This window comes from Eleutherodactylus coqui, chromosome 2 (assembly GCF_035609145.1).
Source record: "Eleutherodactylus coqui strain aEleCoq1 chromosome 2, aEleCoq1.hap1, whole genome shotgun sequence".
NCBI lineage: Eukaryota > Metazoa > Chordata > Amphibia > Anura > Eleutherodactylidae > Eleutherodactylus > Eleutherodactylus coqui.
Genome location: NC_089838.1, coordinates 268,675,077 through 268,693,409, shown reverse-complemented (window position 1 = coordinate 268,693,409; position 18,333 = coordinate 268,675,077). Strand labels below are relative to the sequence as shown.

Sequence of the window (18,333 nt, the reverse complement as noted above, 5' to 3'; positions counted from 1 at the left end):
ACTTATCCTAAAGTTCCTCCCGCTGATCTCCGAAGTTCCGTAGCTTTGCCACACGCCCTGCACTCCTCGGTCACTGACAGAACATCACTTGCTGGTCTCGGGATTTATAAATCCTATCTCCAGGAAGCGATGGCTCTTATTGAAGGCAACGCTCGCTGAACCAGTCATTCAATGCAGAGACAGCTGTGATTGGCTGAGAGCAGTGCTCGCTGAACCAGTCACAGCCGTCACATTGGTTTAGTGACCAGTAAGTGATGTTCGGTCAGCGGCTGAGGAGTGCAGGAGGGGGGAATGGAGCTACCAGCGGGAGGGACCAGGACTGCTTGGTAATGTATTCATTTTTTTTTTGCAGTCTAGCTAGGGCTCATTTTCGGGGTAGTGCTTACATTCTAAACCTCCCTGAAAGTAGGCAAAAATCAGGGTAGGACTTATTTTCGTACAAATATGGTAAGAAAACAAACAAAAAAAAAAAACAAAAAAAACACAAATAGGCAATCTACATTTTGAACCGTCCCAACACCACAATACTCACTCTCCGACACTGGAGATCCTGAAGCTTGGTTAAATTCGGATGAAAAATCACCAGGCCTAAGCGTAGTTCTCTGAGACGGAGATGGAGATGGAGGAAGTGTGGGCAACACAGACATGGACTGAGACATTGAGTTTTTCTTCAATCCTGGTTTGGAAAATAAGTTCTTCAGCTTGGATTTCTTCTTGTCTGCACTGGGCGCTTCCTCATCGCTGTCATCACCGTACGGATTCATGCTTGGAACAATGGCCGACGCCGTATCTGGCAACCCATCTGAACGTTTTCCTTTAAGCTTCTCCTTGAGCTTCCCAAAGGGCGAGCGAGATTTCTCTTTCATGGACAGGTCAAACATGCTGGCGGTCATGTTGTTTCTTTTGAACTCTACTTCTACTTCAATCTGACCACGGTCTTTTTCCTTCTTTCCAGGCTTTGACTTCAGAGGATACCATCTAGATAAGAGAGTCACAATTAGCAAAATAGACATAGAAAGCCTCAAATTAAAATGTTCAACACAAGACTTGTTATTCAGAAGACTAATACACTAAAGGGCTTTTCTATTAATGGAAATGCCTTCAAAAATACTCCTACTGGCCACAACTCCTGGAAACATCTCCCCTTCTCTAACTTTGACCAAGTCCTAAACTCTTGAAGGGGTTGTATCAAGATTGACTTATCATCCATCCATAGGATAGGAGATAAAAGGTTTTAATCAATGGGAGTCTGAGACTCCCACCAGTACTAAGAACAGGGGGTCTCGTGTTCCCCTCTCCTCCTCAATGACATAACAAATGTGTGGTGCAGCAGTTGCACATGTATAGTGTCATTACATTACTTTCAATGGAGCTGACAAATAGCACAAGCACTCGGCCATCTCCAGAAGTTCCACAGATGAATGAGGAGGCACTGTACATGTGTGACCTCCATATCCGTCAATCTCCTCCGTAGTGTAGGATGAAGGGGGAAGGAGGGGGGGGGGGGGGGGGAAATAGGACCCCAATACTGCTGTACAAGGGATGGTTAGTTCATCGGGTATAAGATTCGGCATGTTCCAAAAAAGCACAATGGGAGAGAGATTGTTGTATCCAGCAGCACGCCATAATTCGGAAGTTATAGACCACAACTTTAGTTACTAATTTCTCTGGTGTTCAAACTCAATGAGTCACCCCAGAGACGAACGAGGAGGATTTCGCTCATTCGCATCTTCTGTGCCCACTGGTAACTTATGGAGACACAACAATGTTAGTGCCATATCCTGGACAGTAACAGAGGGAGGATGGGATCAAAAGCCCCTTCTTCAGGACTGGCCAGGATACAAACATAATATGTTCGATATCAGACAGGATATCAGGCGGGTGAATCTGCAGATATTAGATTTCATAACAAATTAGGTGGTTGAATTAAGGACATTTTGTACAAAGTCCAATTAGGACGTTCCAGTAACGAGCAGCCATATAATTATAACACTGATTCCAGGTCACCCTTCTGAGTGTCAACACAAATCATAGCCATGTTTCTAGAAACAGAGATAAGTCGTTCACTTTGAAAGAATGCAGAACACAGTTTAACCCCTAAACAACCCGCTCCAAGTTGTTGCCCTTTATTCCTGCAGTAGTCATCTTATCCATTTTCAGATTAAGCTGCCCATAGACATTAGCTAGAGACCAGCAGCTGCAACATCCGCTGCCCCCACTGCTGTACACATTCTCCATGAGCCAAGTGGCTGCCGACAAGCCCAGGAATGAAAGAGAACCAGAATGGACCATGTTGTATACCTGACAGTATCTACCAGACTGATCTGTTCTAGGGACCTCATGCTTACTGAATTTTTAATGCAAACTCACTCCATCTCTCCACGTACGGCTTCTGCCCGGCTGTTCAGCCTTAGGCTAGTCGCAGCCCCAACAATAGGCTTTTCTAAAGTTTCTGGTCAGATTAATTAAGTCCAGAAACAAGATGTGCAGTCATGAAGAACAAGGGACGAGGAATGCAGCCCTAACAGGCTGGAATGAGTCCACCACACGGGTGACCTGCTTCAAATTTCCACATCAGAACTAAAACCACTTCATCTGAGACTTGAGAAGGAGAAAGTTTTGACCCATGTTGAAAAGTAAAACGGCTCTCGTAAAGGTAAATCCATCCACAGTAAAGTTGTGGAATTTCACAGCGGAATGTGCACCGAAATTCCTCAATCTACGGTACAATGTAAGAGGGGTTTGGAAACACTACAATCACTCACAGCAAAAGATAATTGGGAGTGGGTTTTCGCAGCAATTAATGAAATCTGCAGTGAAAAAAAAATAAAAATAAATGTCAGCGAAGACGTCGTGTGCAGATTTGGTGTGGATAATTCCTGCACTCCAGGCAGCCAGTGCCCTTGGATATACTGGAAGTTCTTCTATACAGTGAAGTTACCAATTGGTCTACCTCATATTGTACTGAATCCAGATTATATAGAGCTCTTCCGTACTTGCAGTCATACCGATTCTGCTGTCACACGGCTAAATGTCTGACCATTGTCTGTCTATAGCACCCCTCACTCTCCACCTCGCCATACCGCGCACATCTTCAGCCCCTTTACCTTCTGTATCACCCCATTACTTGTATGTAAGCTCGTTGGAGCAGGACCCGCACCCCTATTGTTTCCATCAACTGATTACTATGTAACCGTGGTTCTGTAATGTTTGTATTTTTTGTCTCTGTAAGCGCTGCGGAATATGTTGGCGCTATACAAATAAAGATTATTATTACTTCCATAATGCAGTATCCAACGATAAATGATTGTCATGAATTTAGAGTCAAAGGCAAATGGAAAGAAATCCATGGGTGCCCCGTCATGGTACAGTACAGCTCAGAGGTTGCACATAGCTGTAAGGCTATGCTCACATTTCATTTCTCATTTTTTGGCATATACATCATACATCCCATGCTGTAAACCGCTGTATATGCATACGTTGCAGAGCCCCATTGTAACAAAACTAGCACTTGCATTGGATTGAGCTTGCAGCACCATTTCAGGCTGCTGCACACAGCGGGCATGCATACCGCCAGGACTCTAATATATTAAAGTCTATAACCACCGACACGCTGTAATGTTCCAAGGAGTGGAAGGCTTGGGGTCTGATAAGGAGCTATATTATGTAATGCTCTTCTCAGGAATTATTGAGCAACAGATCATTCTACAGCATGTATATAGGGGACTTCTCAGTTATATGAGAACACAGACATGTCACTTCTACCTGTAATCACACCCCTGGTCAGGAGGGCTGTATAGCAGGACCTTCTGTCCAAAAAGGAGAACCCCATTTGGTACATGTTTAAAGGGGCACCAACTTTTCAGACAAGTTAGTCATCTACTAGCCTAGCCTGATCATTTAAAATACTATAAAAAGGCAATTAGGTACAGAGATTCTGTAGTAAGAACATTTCCTTAGTAATGGGGAAGAGCAGCTATCTTCACAGGGGCGCTCCTGTGCACTCAGAGGTTGCAGGCTGACAAATCTGCAGATACTGCGGTAACAAACTCCCTAATCTCTACTTTTCATGGTGGTGTGTGGGTGAGTAAACACATAATTTGGCCAGAATGCCTGAATGGTTCTGGTAGACAAGAGGGGCGGGCATTCAGATACTGCCCCTCTGCTGATTGGACCACAGACTGAAATGCAGCATGGAAAGTCAGGACAATGAACTACTGGCAGGCTTGTTACACGACCGCTCCCTGAAAAGCAGAGTGCCAAGGCAGAAAGATGGAGAAAACCACCTGAAAAATCAGAACTTACAGATATGAAACAGACTGCAAACAGCAACAAGTGAGAGGGGAAGGAGAACCTGGTGCATTTTAGAAAACTCAGGTATGCTTTAAAGCACAAGTGAATCAGGACGCCAACAGAATGTTCCCACAGTGTTTTTTTTTTTACTTAACTTTGGGAATTAGTGCGTGGTTCAATCACCATTGTACCAGAACCCCTGGGTGGAGATGAACCAAACCATTTATGGTCATTATTTTGGTCTGCTGTACAGCGCTTCTGTTTATGTTATACTTGGTCTATAGAAGAATATAGTCGACTAGACTATCCTATACTCCAAATGTGTCAAAACTGACACTAGAGTGGCATCGGTTACCAATAACAGTAAAGGGTTCTGTTCTTGTGGTCATTATGAGCTTCTTTAGATACAATTGAAGGAATTGCATTATAAGCAAGTGCCTGATAGAAACAAAGAAGCCCTTGCTTGTACCTTGACACAGTGCAGTTATTGTTGGACACAGTGAATTTAGCGATAGTCGCCCTGTGTACACGCGGTTGTTTCTTGGTGTCACTTGGGTTTTAGAGCGGCTAAAAACCAAGTGGTTACCGGCCTATGTAAACAGGCAGTGGCTCATCTATGACTGAGTGCCTGTTTACCGAGGCAGGAGAAGAGATCTCTAGCTGCTCTGCCCCCATTATCTGAAGGACTGTTGCTTGTATGTGAAAGCGCAAGAGAGATACTCTGTGGGACGGCTGCCGGCCACTCATACGCCTGCGAATCGTCCTGTGTGAATGGGCCTTGAAGACAGAGCCATGAAGACAAGATTGGCAACATGTAAGTATGTAACCAATGATACTGTACACATCACTTAGTAGCCAAAAATCACTAAGTACCTACAAAACATTCACTGCAAAGATCATGTTTTATTTCAAAAAGTATCCAAAGTCACACCTTAAAAAAAAAAAAAAAAAAGTTTGTGGAAAATGTTATTTGTTGGATTTTAGTCACTTTGGAAATCACCTCCCGAGTTATTCACTGTCTTCATGTGCTGCTATACACAAACGTCATAGGATGGTGCAGAAGCGATGCGATGAGTAATAGCCAACATATGAAGTCTTGGTTCTTTATAATGTCACACCCTAGATGACAACGCAGCAACCACAACTAAAAATAAACTGATGGCCAACATCCTCCACCCGCTGACGTAGCCAAGCTATGGCATGTGCCATATAAATACTGCTTCACTGCCGACGTGCAATGACGACTACGGATTGGAGGAGGTAGTTTGATTTATGCCATCATTCTTTACCCTTATTAAAAGGGGTTTTCACAGGACTTAAAATTGCTCCACAATCGCTCTGTCCTTCCTGGTTGCTGCAGCCAATCACAGGCCATAGTAGGTCTCTCCTGTGGTCAGTAATGACTAAGGGAGCCTTCACACTGGTTTGTTAAGACCATTAATTTACAAGGTACTGTGTGCAGAATTTCTGCAAATGTGTGTACACATCCTAAAAAGATCAAGGCCGCACACACTTACACTTTTTAAGTGAGTTTTGCCATTTTAATCATCAAGCCGCAACCTGTGTCAAATAGCATGTAATTTTGTGCATTCTTGCAAACCACAATTCTCACTTAGTATCAGAGTCCTGAAAACCCCCTTCAAGTATTAACCCTTTCCAATCCACTGTCTGATGTCTCAAGACATTATGATTTAAGGCTGTACGGCTCCGATGTTGGAAGACATCCGTTGGGGTTCTCTTACTGTATATTGGCAGCCTCTCTGCTGTCTGAGTCTATCCAAAGTGTCACCCCATGCAGTACTGGCTTTAGCCAGCAGATAGCGCCGATATATACTGGCAGAAAAAGAGTAAGCCCCCTAGGAAAACCAGAATAAAAATTGGATTGGAAAGGGTTAACAATCCTAACCTTATGGTAGGCCCTCAATAGCGGATTGGTTGTGATAGCAGGTTGACTCCAGGCACCCCCACCAATCAGCTGCTTGAAGGGAGTTGCAGTGCTCAAGCGAACTCTAGAGTCGCCTCGTTGACCTTTCTGCAGCTCACTTCCATTGAAGTGAACGCGATTGAGCGGCAGCACTGACCACCGCCACCACAAATGATCAGCACTGTGCCTATGAAATGAGGAGCACGCAGTCCTCCCGAGTGCTGCAACCTCTTCAAACAGCCAATCAGCGGGAATGCCGGGAGTCAGGCCACCACCAATCTGGTAATGATGATCTATCCTCAGAAAACCCCTTTTAAATGGGGAACATCACCATAAAGTGCATGTAGCCCCAGCCTAACAGACAAGAACTGTTCTCTCCACCTCGTGCACTTCAACAACAAGGGGCTTAAATGTACTTTGTTCCTCTTCTCTTGCGGCTGCCGGATGACGAGCGCATTGAGAAGAGGATGAAGAATAACATTGAAGCTGCCAAATGCAAAGTGATGGCGTTAATAACATGCATCAGTATAGTGTGCCAGGAATGGGGCACAGCCGCACTATTATATACATGGGAGAGTCTGGATAGGAGCCATCTTCATGCCCCGCGCCATGTGCATCCACCAACACCTTAGGAGTGTTCACAGCAGTCATGTGCGATTAGACATCTTGGGAAGACTGTAGTCCATCATGTGCGGCGATCAGAGCGCTATTTATACGGTGTGCACGCCCAAGCTATGGAGATCTACGTAAACCGTTAATAACCTGTTCTCAGCCTTATGTAAGCAGGGCCTAATAAATGCATCAAGGAAGATTTATGCAACTTTCTGATATAATCTACATCGTAACTGCTTACATTGACACACTGTAACGAACTGCAGCCGTGTGAAAGCAGGCCCAGCGCTGAGTGTAATGGATAATTGCAGAGTATTAGACGTTGTGCTTATTTAATGCCATCCTCTCTAGGCAGTAGAGAAATAAAGCCCCACATGGGCAGCCCAAATCCGCTGACTGGCTGCCAGCTCTGTATAGAGAAGCGTCCAGAGGAGACGGGCGGACACAGGCAGTATAGTTCGTGGGGGGGGGGGGGGGGGGGGGGGGGGGGGTGGAGGGAACTGGGGAAAGTAGTCTCATTATAAATCTCAAAAGATTACGAGAAGTCAATGTGAGATATGCAAACATTGTAGCTCGTAGGGACTTCTATGGGAGCGATGGAGGACGCATAGTGCACTGACCACTGCATGCAGGGTGGGCAAGAACAGGAGACTGGTGTAAGTTCCAGAGGTGGGAGAGATCAGCCTGTCCTAGCACTGAATGATGTGTAATTATGTCCGTCACCCAGTCCTCCCAGTGTGGGTGAGTGAAGGGTCCTGGATGCCAGGCTTGTTTTCCTACAATATATGGATGGAGTCCGCTGGAATGTCGGGGGAGGTGCATGTAACCAAACATCTAAGTTCAATGAGTCAAAGGCAAGATAAGCCGCTCAGGGTTACTGGAAAACAGCTTCCAGCCTTTATTCTCTGTCCAGAAACCTGTCTAGAAAAGGTCAACAAGATTGACTGAAAGGTAACGGCGCACATAAGGAGCTTATAGGAGAGCCTGATCAGCCTCCATATAGTCATACCAGGGATGTAGGAGAAGGTGGACTTTACACACTGAACTCTGATGCCTCGCGTCAACCCAGAGCAGATGGTTCTTCTCCCACACTGGGAGATGGTTCACCGCCTCTGCAGCACCGCTTATTGGAAGGCAAAGGCCCTGTAAGTCAGTGTCTGACCTTGTAACAAGCCTAGTAAAATGACTGCCAAGACAAAGCCAGAAGGAAGAGATAACCAGGTACAGACATGCTGTTTTGGCATTACAGTTCTCATCTGAAAACCAAATTTCTTAGAGGAGCATAGGGGACCTGTAAGTCTAACACCTACTAGGAAGTCTCCAGAATAACTGAACCCCTCTTGACCCACATCACAGTCTTCTCGCCCAGCAACTAACTTTACACGGATGAGGGGCAAGAACCCCAAAAGACCTTTCTGTACATGGTTATCTTTTCCTTCTGGAGAACAGTCTGGTTTTGGCTTATATTCCCCATCATGTTATATGGCCTGCTAGAAGGTCAGCCATTGACTTATGCAAAATGTCACCTTCTAAAATGTGGTGCTTTAGAAGCATTGTACTAGCACCCATTTAGCTCCTGTCACACAGTTATAATAGAGGAGCCCACAGCTCATGCTACTGACTGTATACTTAGACAAATATAAAAGGCAATGCTAACTTCAGTGTCCTTCCAGTAGGCAGAGAGGGTACAGGCTCTAGCTGGTCATGTGACACTGTGCTGATGTATCATTGGATTGCTAGCAGAAAAGTGAAAGAGAATGCAGGGAGAAGTCTTAGCCTCAAGATGGTATCTGCTAAGTATCAGACAGGAGGACGCACGGCATGGAAATGACTGCAATATACAGTCGAGACCGCCAGAGTGCGAAAGGCAATCACGTGAGCGATGCAGAGAATTAAAAATCAAAAAACAAAAGTGTTTTGCCGGAGTGGCCTTTTAATTTTTCTCCCCCTTTTTACTCATACAATGTATGAGCATTATGAAGTTACAAGCTGAAGGCCTGAAGCTGTACTACTGTGAGAGAGAAGACAATACGTAGTTTGTCATGTGCATGTCCATTCTTTATTTTGACTTATATCTGGGGCAATTTCCTATCTGACCTTTCTAAAGATACTTTTGCACGGGCCAACTTTGGCCTTCTACACAGGAGTGATGACCATTCACTGAATGGAGATGGAGAACACCGGAGAGCTCTTCTGTCCGGCCAACTCCTTTCAGTAAACAGGTAGTCGTTCATATAGAGAACCACTGCCTGTTTATACGGGCCAACAGTTGATTAGTGCTCACTTGCCTCCTTGTGGCTCATGTAAAAGTACTTCATGCACACAGGCAGGTTGGATTCCGCATGAGTCGTCGTTTTAAACTCCTGCTTTTCCCGTGTCATCACCTGTCGATGATGGAGAATCCACAACCTATTTGCAATGTCAATTGGGGAAGGGCCGCAGATCAGACGACTTCCATTGACTACAATTTTCCCTCTGCGAGCAAAAACCGCAATTGGTTTCCGGTCGTGTGCATGAAGGATCACTTTTCCATAGCATGCTATGGGCGGTACTTGCTGCAGAATCCGGAGGTGGATGCCCACTCTGGATTCCCAATACAAGTCTGCCCGTGTGCGTGAGGAAATGAAGTGGATGAAAATATGCAAAGATATCGAACCCTCAGTAGAATCAGACGGACGGATATACAAGCCATAAGACAGGTGGCCTCAGCACAAGGACATGAAGTATTGTGATGTCAAGGCCAAAAGGAATGTGGTCTAACCTGTTACCAGTATAATAAGACTAGACACGCAACTGTACCTGGTATCAACAACCGGCAGATACCGTGAGGCGGCTCCCCCGCGCCTTTTTATAGCTCCATAACAAGAAGGTGCGAACGCAGACAATGTACGGTATATTTAGAGCCCGGGCACACCTGTACTGTGAGAGGTGAAGGAATAGTTATGTAAGGACATGCGGCAGTGTTTGTATTACACACATGGACATTATGTATTGTCTCTGGGGATATTTATAGTCGCCGACTGGCCTACACAACCTCCTTACCATGTGATAGGATCATAGTATTGTCACAGAGACCCATGTAAATTTCCACTGTACGGAAAGTGTAATCTGAGTCTTGTGCCAGCTCCTTCGCAGCGGCAGGCATATTACCAGTCCAGCAAGTACTGTGAGCAAGCACCAGCCACAGACCACAGGCAAGGGGGTGTGTGGGGCAGGGGGGATATATTTAAAACCTTCCCCCCTTGCCAAGCCCGATCATCCTCCTGTGTTTTCTACAATTACCTGAAACGCAGGTGGTGTGAGCCAGTCTATATCAGCTACTGGCATCATGCATTTCTAGGTTTAGTCACTCTTTCTATCGTATTAGATCTGGGAACATCCCAAAACCCCCAGGAAATGCCTTTATACTAATTTGCATAATCCCATACCTAAAAGGTGTACAGAATTAGAAAAAAAGAAAAATGGCGGCTTTCTTCCAAAAACAGCCCGCAGTCATCTAGTACTGCAGCTCAGCTCCATTCAAATGAGCAGCAATGGCGCAAGCAGCCTGTGGACAGGTGTGGTGCTGTTTTGGGAAGAACGGCGCCATGTGTTTGTAATGCTGTACAACACCTGTAGGCCTTATGCACATGGATGAGAATCTCGAGCATGGACTCCATTCTTCACTCAGCCTTATATCGCACTAGCTTGTGTGCATGTAGCCTTAAAGACTGAATGCCGATGTACAACAGGCAACGTTACGCATCCATCCTTCACCCACTACTAATCTTCCCATTTCCCCCCCCCCCCCCCATGTCCTTGTGTGATCAGATGTCTCCACCAGTCACGAGTCACATGGCCATTGTGTTCTTCCCATGCACCAGTCACACTGGGTGTGGTACAAGCACAACATCAACACCAGGAGTTCTTCACAGTCTTCCTGTTCTACATTCCTTACATCCAGCTCATACGGGAAGCACTCTAATGTAGATACTTTTATTTTACTGCTAATTTTGATAAATAAGTGTCTTTACAGCCCAGGGATCGGCTGCCATGTTGCCCCGAGGCATACAATGGGCAGACGTGTAGTCACTATGCACCACACCAGTTGGCAGCAAGAGAGTCCAGAGTAGTCACCCACAGACTGATGTGCGCTCGAAGGCAACAACCTCAACTAATGTAGCGGCTGCCAAAACAAAGTTATTAGGGACACCCTGAAGGAGGAAATCCTGGTTGTCACCACAGCTTCCCCTTGGTTTTCGGTGCTCGCAGCAGTGACCTATAAAGTAAAAGTCTATCGATGATGAAGAGTCACTCCATTCCTGAAGCTGGATCTAGTGGCCACTAGCGCTTCTCCCCTAATGAGGGCCGGCGGGGTCTAGTAACGACTGACAGAGGATATGGGCACATATTATCAGACAGGAAACACTATAGGCACACCGTGGTTACAGACCTCAAACTAGAGAATGCTATCTGTAGAACAAACCCACTAACCTTACATTACTGGCATTGTTACAGCACTCGTTACTTGGCTCCGACAGTAATAGGCACCATGTACGCCCTAACGGGATGATAAAGCCTCACTCCTAGTCTCATCTGAAGGGACTACTTGTTTAGCGTCCGCCTGCTTTGGAACATTAAGTTCAATAAATTCCAATTGTTCCCATGTGGCGGAAAACAGGAACTGGTAAATACAATGCCTTACGGATGTCTAAGAGCGGTTACTATGGAAAGGGGTCCGGTGTCTGTCTCTTCTCATCACTGCAGGGATGTCAGACTAAAAGGAGAGGCGGTCGCACAAGCACAGTATCACTCCATTCATTTCAGTGGGGCTGACAGAAATAGCTGAGGAGAAGCGCTCGGCTATCGTGGCCAGCCCTACTGAAGCAGAACAGAGCAACACCATGAATCCGTGACCGCCACACCATTCAATCTCCTGCTCAATGAGGGGTGGGGGAAGAGCAGCATAATGGGACCCCCATTCTTGGGATTACTGGGGTCTAAACAGTGCAATCCCTACCAATCAGACTTATCACCCAGCTTGATAAAAGTTCATCTTGGGAATACCCCCTTAAGCCTGTTACACTCAGGCTCAATGGAAAGGATGAAATCATTTACATACCAGCTTCCATTCTTAGCGGGAGATCGTGACAGCCCTAATTCTGTCTTGGCAAGTACTGGAAATGGACAGTTTCAGCCTCTGGGTATAAACTAGTGTGTCCATTCAGTGACAGCAAGCATCAACACCAGGAATTGGATCACAAAACTAACTTCATTGTATAAACATGCTCTTATTTCAAAAGACCATTGGAAAATCCCTTTAAGCAGGAGACCAGTTCTGTCGGGGGTTCTCCCTTAAGAAGTCTAAAACAAGGAAGCACATCTACTTAAAGCTGTGATGAAACAATGGAGTGATCCAGTTACCCCTCCATCACCTTTAGCTCTAGATGTGGGCATACCGCCCAATGTGGCTTCAGTCTCCCTGCATATCCATCGCACACCAGTGAAATATACATCAACCACCTTAGGAGGAAATACACAACAGTATTGACCCTCCGCTGTTTGTTGACATGAGCTGAATCTGTCTTCTCATTTGACTGAGTCCACAGAAACAAAAACATTGTATCCCGAGCCACACAGAGCAACACAAAGGCTATTAAGTAATAAAAACACGCAGCGTATAAACCTTTCACTATGGAGGACGGAATCTCCCCGACCAACCGCAACGGTTAGAGGGAAACTCCTACCATCCAATGGGTCATTTCTGCAAGCGCCAATCTTGTTGAGCAGCACTCAAATGAGTTTGGGCAGCCACCAGTCCCTACCACCGAGGTACCCACACTCCTTAAATGAGCCCCTTACATGACCCCATTATTGTGCAAGAACATTCCCCCCAATGTTAATTTGCTCAATCACCGGTCCGTGTAAATATGTCAACGATCAGCAACAAACCAAACGCTCATTGGCCGGCTTGTTTATGCCTAAAGACACGTGCTGGTTGGCGGTACATCTTCCTGTGTAAACAGAGGTCCTGTTGCCAACCAACGATAGCCGTATGGGGCAATCATAGACTAGTGATCACCATACTGCTAATCATCTGCCCGTGTAAGCATTATTAACGAGTGCTGACTACCGGGCTCATTATGATAGGCAGATAATCTGCCTATGTAAAAAAAAATACCTTTAGGCTCCTGCCATGTAGAGTTATCACTACGCTATGACTTTCCGTCTGTCCATCGGAAACAAACTCACTCGTATCACAGGTATAATGGAGGAGATCACAGCTTATCCTCTGACTGTATTTATAATTTGGACGAATATAAAAAGGCATTGATATTTCAATTGTCCACCCAGCAGGCAGAAATGGTTTCGCCTCCAGTTAATACCATCATTATATAGTCTTCAGTCTGTCACTTTTTAACCTTTAAGTCACTGTAGTGCTGCTTTAACCCTTGAACGGCCATGTTTGCATGTACGCAGTCTGGCAACGTCAAGCAGATGGGTTATACATACAGCTGTCAGCCCCATCTGCTCACAATCCATGACAACAGTGAGAAGTGGCCACAAGTGTCCTCACATGCCAACGCCTCGTGGTGCGCGGTGACATTGTTACACGTTGCTTGTCATCGTATAGGATGCGTTTCTGATCAGCTTCACTTAGGGTGTAATTTTTTGCTTTCGGTAGACTCTTTAATAGCAGCCGAGCTCAAAAGGTGACCGACAGACATTTACATTACTAGTCAGCAACAGCAGACAGTCCAAGGTTTCCTTTCTGGATGGAAAGCAGAACTTTATCCCTACACTCAGACTGCACCCTTATAGTCAATATGATTGGTCCAAAGGGCACCCCAAGCCTTCGATATAAGCCATACTCATTTCTGTAAGGACTCGTTCACACTTGTGCTGTGCAATTCCATTGCTTGGCTCCATCCTAGGGCGACTGCAGAACTGGACAGGTCAGATCTGGCACATGCAGGACCCCACTGATTATAATGGCGTCCTCCTGGATTCTGCTACACCCTCCATAAAGCGCTATTTCATACCAAATGTTAATCTGATGGAGGCTCCAAAGACAACCTCCAACACAGATGTGAATGAGCCCCAAGGAGATAAGATAGTGTTCCTGATACACGTCACAGGCCTCTCACAAGCCAAGCCAGAAACCTACTGCGCACTGATGAGGGGCAAACACCCCGAAACAGCTGTCTGTGTATGGATTCTGACTTGGCTTTCAATTCCCAGTCATTGTTACAAGGCTTGTATAAAGAGTCTGACATTGACTTGCAGGAATGCTGCCTTCCAATAGGTGGCGCTGCAGAGATATTGTCCCATCTCCCTTATTTGCCTATTACCCAGAGGAGCATAAATGGCCTTACAAGTCTCCTCACACTCACCTTCTAGGTGCTTTCCCCGAGGAGAAAAAAAATAGCATTCCTGAGTCCCAATAGTAATCTATAATAGAGATGAAGCTACTACAATTCCCATAAAGTGGACATGTGTGGAACATACAGTAGTGTGATCTGCCCGTGATGACAGGCGCTCATAGAGGATACCACTTGGCTTCTTCCAAAAATTAATCTTTCAATGGATCCTAAATGCCCAAAGACTGGGGTTTGCAGTATATTAGCATGTCAGTAATAACTAGTGATGAGGACCCCGGCTTCCCAACTGCAGAGCACAGACTGTCCACCACTGGATGTAAAGGGTTTACATCTCTAGATTTTGGGGGTTTGCCAATTCACCATGAACCTGCAGAATGTGGACAGTCACACCCAACACATTCATGGCGAGCCAAGACCTGTTATCACTGTATAATCAGCTGCACACTAACTGCTAATGGCAGTACACAAGTACCAAGTGTGTCATAAGATGACGGCATTGTACCAGCTGCCAACGGATGGCCGCGCAACCCACCAAAGACATGGTATGAAGAAGCACTCTAAAACACCAGCCACAAGTATAGTCATGTATCAGATCAGGTATAATGAGCGGTGCTGGTGGCCATCCGAGGCGATCAGTAGCCAACTTCCTCAACTGATTGGGGGGGTGCAGGAACGCCAATGCGAGTCAAGAAGAACGCTGTAGAAGTAAAGCTGGTTTCTTCATAGAAGTGACATCCAGCAGCCAGAAGGACCTGAAGAGTTAGAACCTTTCACGTTTTAGTGCCCCTTACAGATGTTTGACGTGGGCGCCGAAACTCTGCCGCAGAGGAATCCATGAGAGGATATGCCCCCTTACATACTTCTGTAAAGGGGCATTAAAGCCTGGCGAGTTCTTCCAACAGTTCAGTCATTCTGGCTGCTGGATGAAGAGGTCAGCTTTACTTCTGCACTGTTCTTTTAAAAATGCAAATGTGGGGTGATTTAAGAGTGCACTGTTCTTTTTTGCAAACTTATTAAAATTGCAGTTTCATAAATTTGTGTTTTTGTTTTTTTTTTTACTGTAAAGTAGAACATTTTGTCATTCAAGAACAAAAACAGAACAAAACAAAAAACACAACAAACTTAAGGCCCCCTGTCCACAAGCGATGCGAAGTCCCGCGGCAGATCTCCGCCGGTCAGCCTTATCTGACAGATAGGCTGGCCGCGGAGAATCGGGGATATTCGCAGCATGCTGCGAGCGGAGAATCGGGGATATTCGCAACATGCTGTGAATTGCCCGCCGCTCGTGGATAATTGCAATGATTCTCCGCTCGTGGACAGGGGCCGGCGCAATAAACCGCGAAATCACGCCCGTGGACAGGCACCCTAAACTGTAAGGCTGGGTTCACATTAGCTTTTTCAGAAAATTCCATTTTACAAACATGGAAATCTACAAAGCAGAGGCGAAAGGGCAGTGAGCGGAAAGCATTCCTTCCATTCTTTTTGGCAGACCTTTCTTAAAAACACAAAGTATGTTTTCGCTCATTTCACCTTTCACTGTCACCTTTTCAGTAATGTAAATGGATCTGTTTTGGCCTTCATCGTCTCCTGCGCATTGTCAGAGAACGCCAGGTGCAAAAAAAAAAACAAAAAAAAGACAGACTACTGGTATTTTTTCTGTATGGCATAATGAAAACAAAGATCTGGTACCGTGTTAGCCAGTAGAGCAAAATGTGATTGTTCTCAGCAAGAGAAACCAAGTAATCTTGTAGACATGATACCTTTTAATGGCTAACAAAAATACATGATGTAATAATAGCGAGCTTTCGTACCAACGCAGGGTACTTCAAGCCGGAAGAAGTACCCTGCGTTGGTACGAAAGCTCGCTATTATTACATCATGTATTTTTGTTAGCCATTAAAAGGTATCATATCTACAAGATTACGTCGTTTCTCTTGCTGAGAACAATCACATTCTGTATGGCACTGACTTCAATAAAGACATATCACACCCATCTGCACCTTTGTTCCAGTGTAAAAGAAAGAAGGGGGAAAAAAAGGGCAAGGAGACGGAAAACTGAGAAGCGGCTTAAAACCAAAAAGGTCTTCAGTGTCATTGAGCTACTATGGGCAGGAAAACAAAGGTTTTCTTTCCATCTTCCCCCATGGAAGTGTGATATGCCACGCCATTTATAAATAAATCAGTCTACATTACGGCCGTCACCAGGGGGCGCTCTTCTATGTAGCCTGAGTTGTTAAAAAAAAAAAATTGAAGGGGGTGACCTGAAGTTTTATCCTGATGAGAGGCATCAATAGTTGATCAGAAGGGTCAGCGCAGCACAACTACTGATGGCCTACACTGAGGATAGGTGCCTGACAGCCCCTGTAAGAGTGCACAGACTGGACCAGGGTAGTGGGCAGTGAAGACGTTGCCCTGAGCAGCCAATCAGCTGGCTGGTCTCATCTCCTAGGGAGTCTGTGAAGCCTGAGAGCGGCCCTGTGATTGGCTGGATACTCACTGGACTTTCCTCCTGTTCTTGGTCTGGTGCAGCTCCCACAGGTTGAGGTCCAGCTGTCCCAGGAACTTGTCCATCCCCACCAGCGCCCGGTGCATGACGATGACGTGCACGGTGCAGCGCTCCTGGTTGTTGTTGTGCAGCAGCGGCACCTCGAAGCTGGCCTCCTCCTTCCATACCGGCGCCACGCACTTCTCGGCCACCGTGGTCGAGTACTTCTCCTTCCCCAGCTGGATGATGGCGTACGCATCATTGGTCCCCGTTTTGCCCTTTGACCTCAGGCCCTTTGCCTGTAGGACGGTGACCTGGACGTGTGTGGGGAACCATGTCTGTGACTGCTGCGCTAGAGCCATGTTACCGCCGTCACCTGCTGCTCAGTGTGTGGAGGCGGGCGGGGACCGCACTATTATACAGCGCTCCACAGGTGGGCGGGGCTCCCCGGAGACGTGACCTTCTCTCTATGGCAACCAGCGACTACCTGCTGCTGGCAGCATCCCGCGGTAACCTAGTAACGTTCTGGTCACGTGTTACAGCGGCGACCAGTTAGAGAGCGGATTCGGGGTCTCGCTCACAACACCTTGTTTGTATAAAACAACTTTAATGACAAACGCTGAAAACAAGGAGACAAAGGAGCAGGTTTATGAAACACCAATCACAAGGCAGCTTTTCATTCAAAGGTTTGAAAAAAAAATGAAAGCTGAGCTGTGATTGGTTGCTACAGGCAAGAAAGACAGCTTCCTTTAGGCTAGGTTCACATGGGGCGAATTGGCAAAAAAACGCAAGAATTCCGCTGGAAAAGCGCAGCTTCAAAACCTGCATTTCATTGCAGGTTTTGGAGCAGTTTGGCTGCTGGCATTCCGCTTCAGCTTTCTCTTCCCACAGAGAGGAGCGAGGCCGCAGCGGGAAAAAAAAATAGACATGCTGCATCTTCTAATTCCGCGCCACAACGCCGGTTCTGCCCGGCTTTGCCGCGACGGATTGGCCGCCCCGTGTGGACGAGATTTTTGCTAATTCTTATCCACATGGCTGGCTAATCCCGGGATTAGCAGCCGCAGGCGGATTTGTCACAGCGAAATTCCGCAACAAATCCGCCCCGTGTGAACCAAGTAATCTTGTAGATATGATACCTTTTAATGGCTAACAAAAATACATGATGTTATAGCGAGCTTGTGAACCTCTCGGGTTCTTCATCAGAAGGTCTGAAAGCTCGCTATTACGTCATGTATTTTTGTTAGCCATTAAAAGGTATCATATCCACAAGATTACTTGGTTTCTCTCACTAAGAACAATCACATTTTGCTCTACTGGCTAACACGGTACCAAACCGCAGGTTTACTTTAATCCTGATTCACTTTAAGGCCTTTTTCACACGGACGACAGCGATATCGCCACGAGAAAATCGCAGCAATATCACATCTGTGTTCTGGGCGATATCACTGTGTTTTCTCGTGGCGATATTGCAATTTTGTGTCGCTAGAAACTTGCGGCTACAAAGTTGCGCATGGTGCATAAGCCCTACCCTGAAAATAAGCCCTAGCTGCATGAAAAAAAACCCCATCACCAAACAGCTGCTGTCCGGCTTCACCGCACGTCTTCTCCGCAGCTCCCCGACTTTTGTCTTTAGTCCTCTAATTGGTTCTTAAGCATCG

At 46.0% G+C, this 18,333-nt stretch overlaps 1 protein-coding gene across 1 annotated transcript in view; it reads right to left on the bottom strand.

Moving 5' to 3' along the window:
* Window positions 1–17,051, bottom strand: part of RAB11FIP1 (RAB11 family interacting protein 1) — a 34,571-nt gene extending 17,520 nt beyond the window's left edge. Inside the window, exons 1-2 of the mRNA XM_066592995.1 lie at window positions 16,688–17,051; window positions 533–978 (exon numbers count right to left, since the gene is read on the bottom strand). Coding sequence (XP_066449092.1) covers window positions 533–978; window positions 16,688–17,037 — 796 coding nt within the window. The 5' untranslated portion in view covers window positions 17,038–17,051. The remainder of the gene's footprint in view (window positions 1–532; window positions 979–16,687) is intronic.
* Between the last annotated feature and the right edge of the window lie 1,282 nt (window positions 17,052–18,333).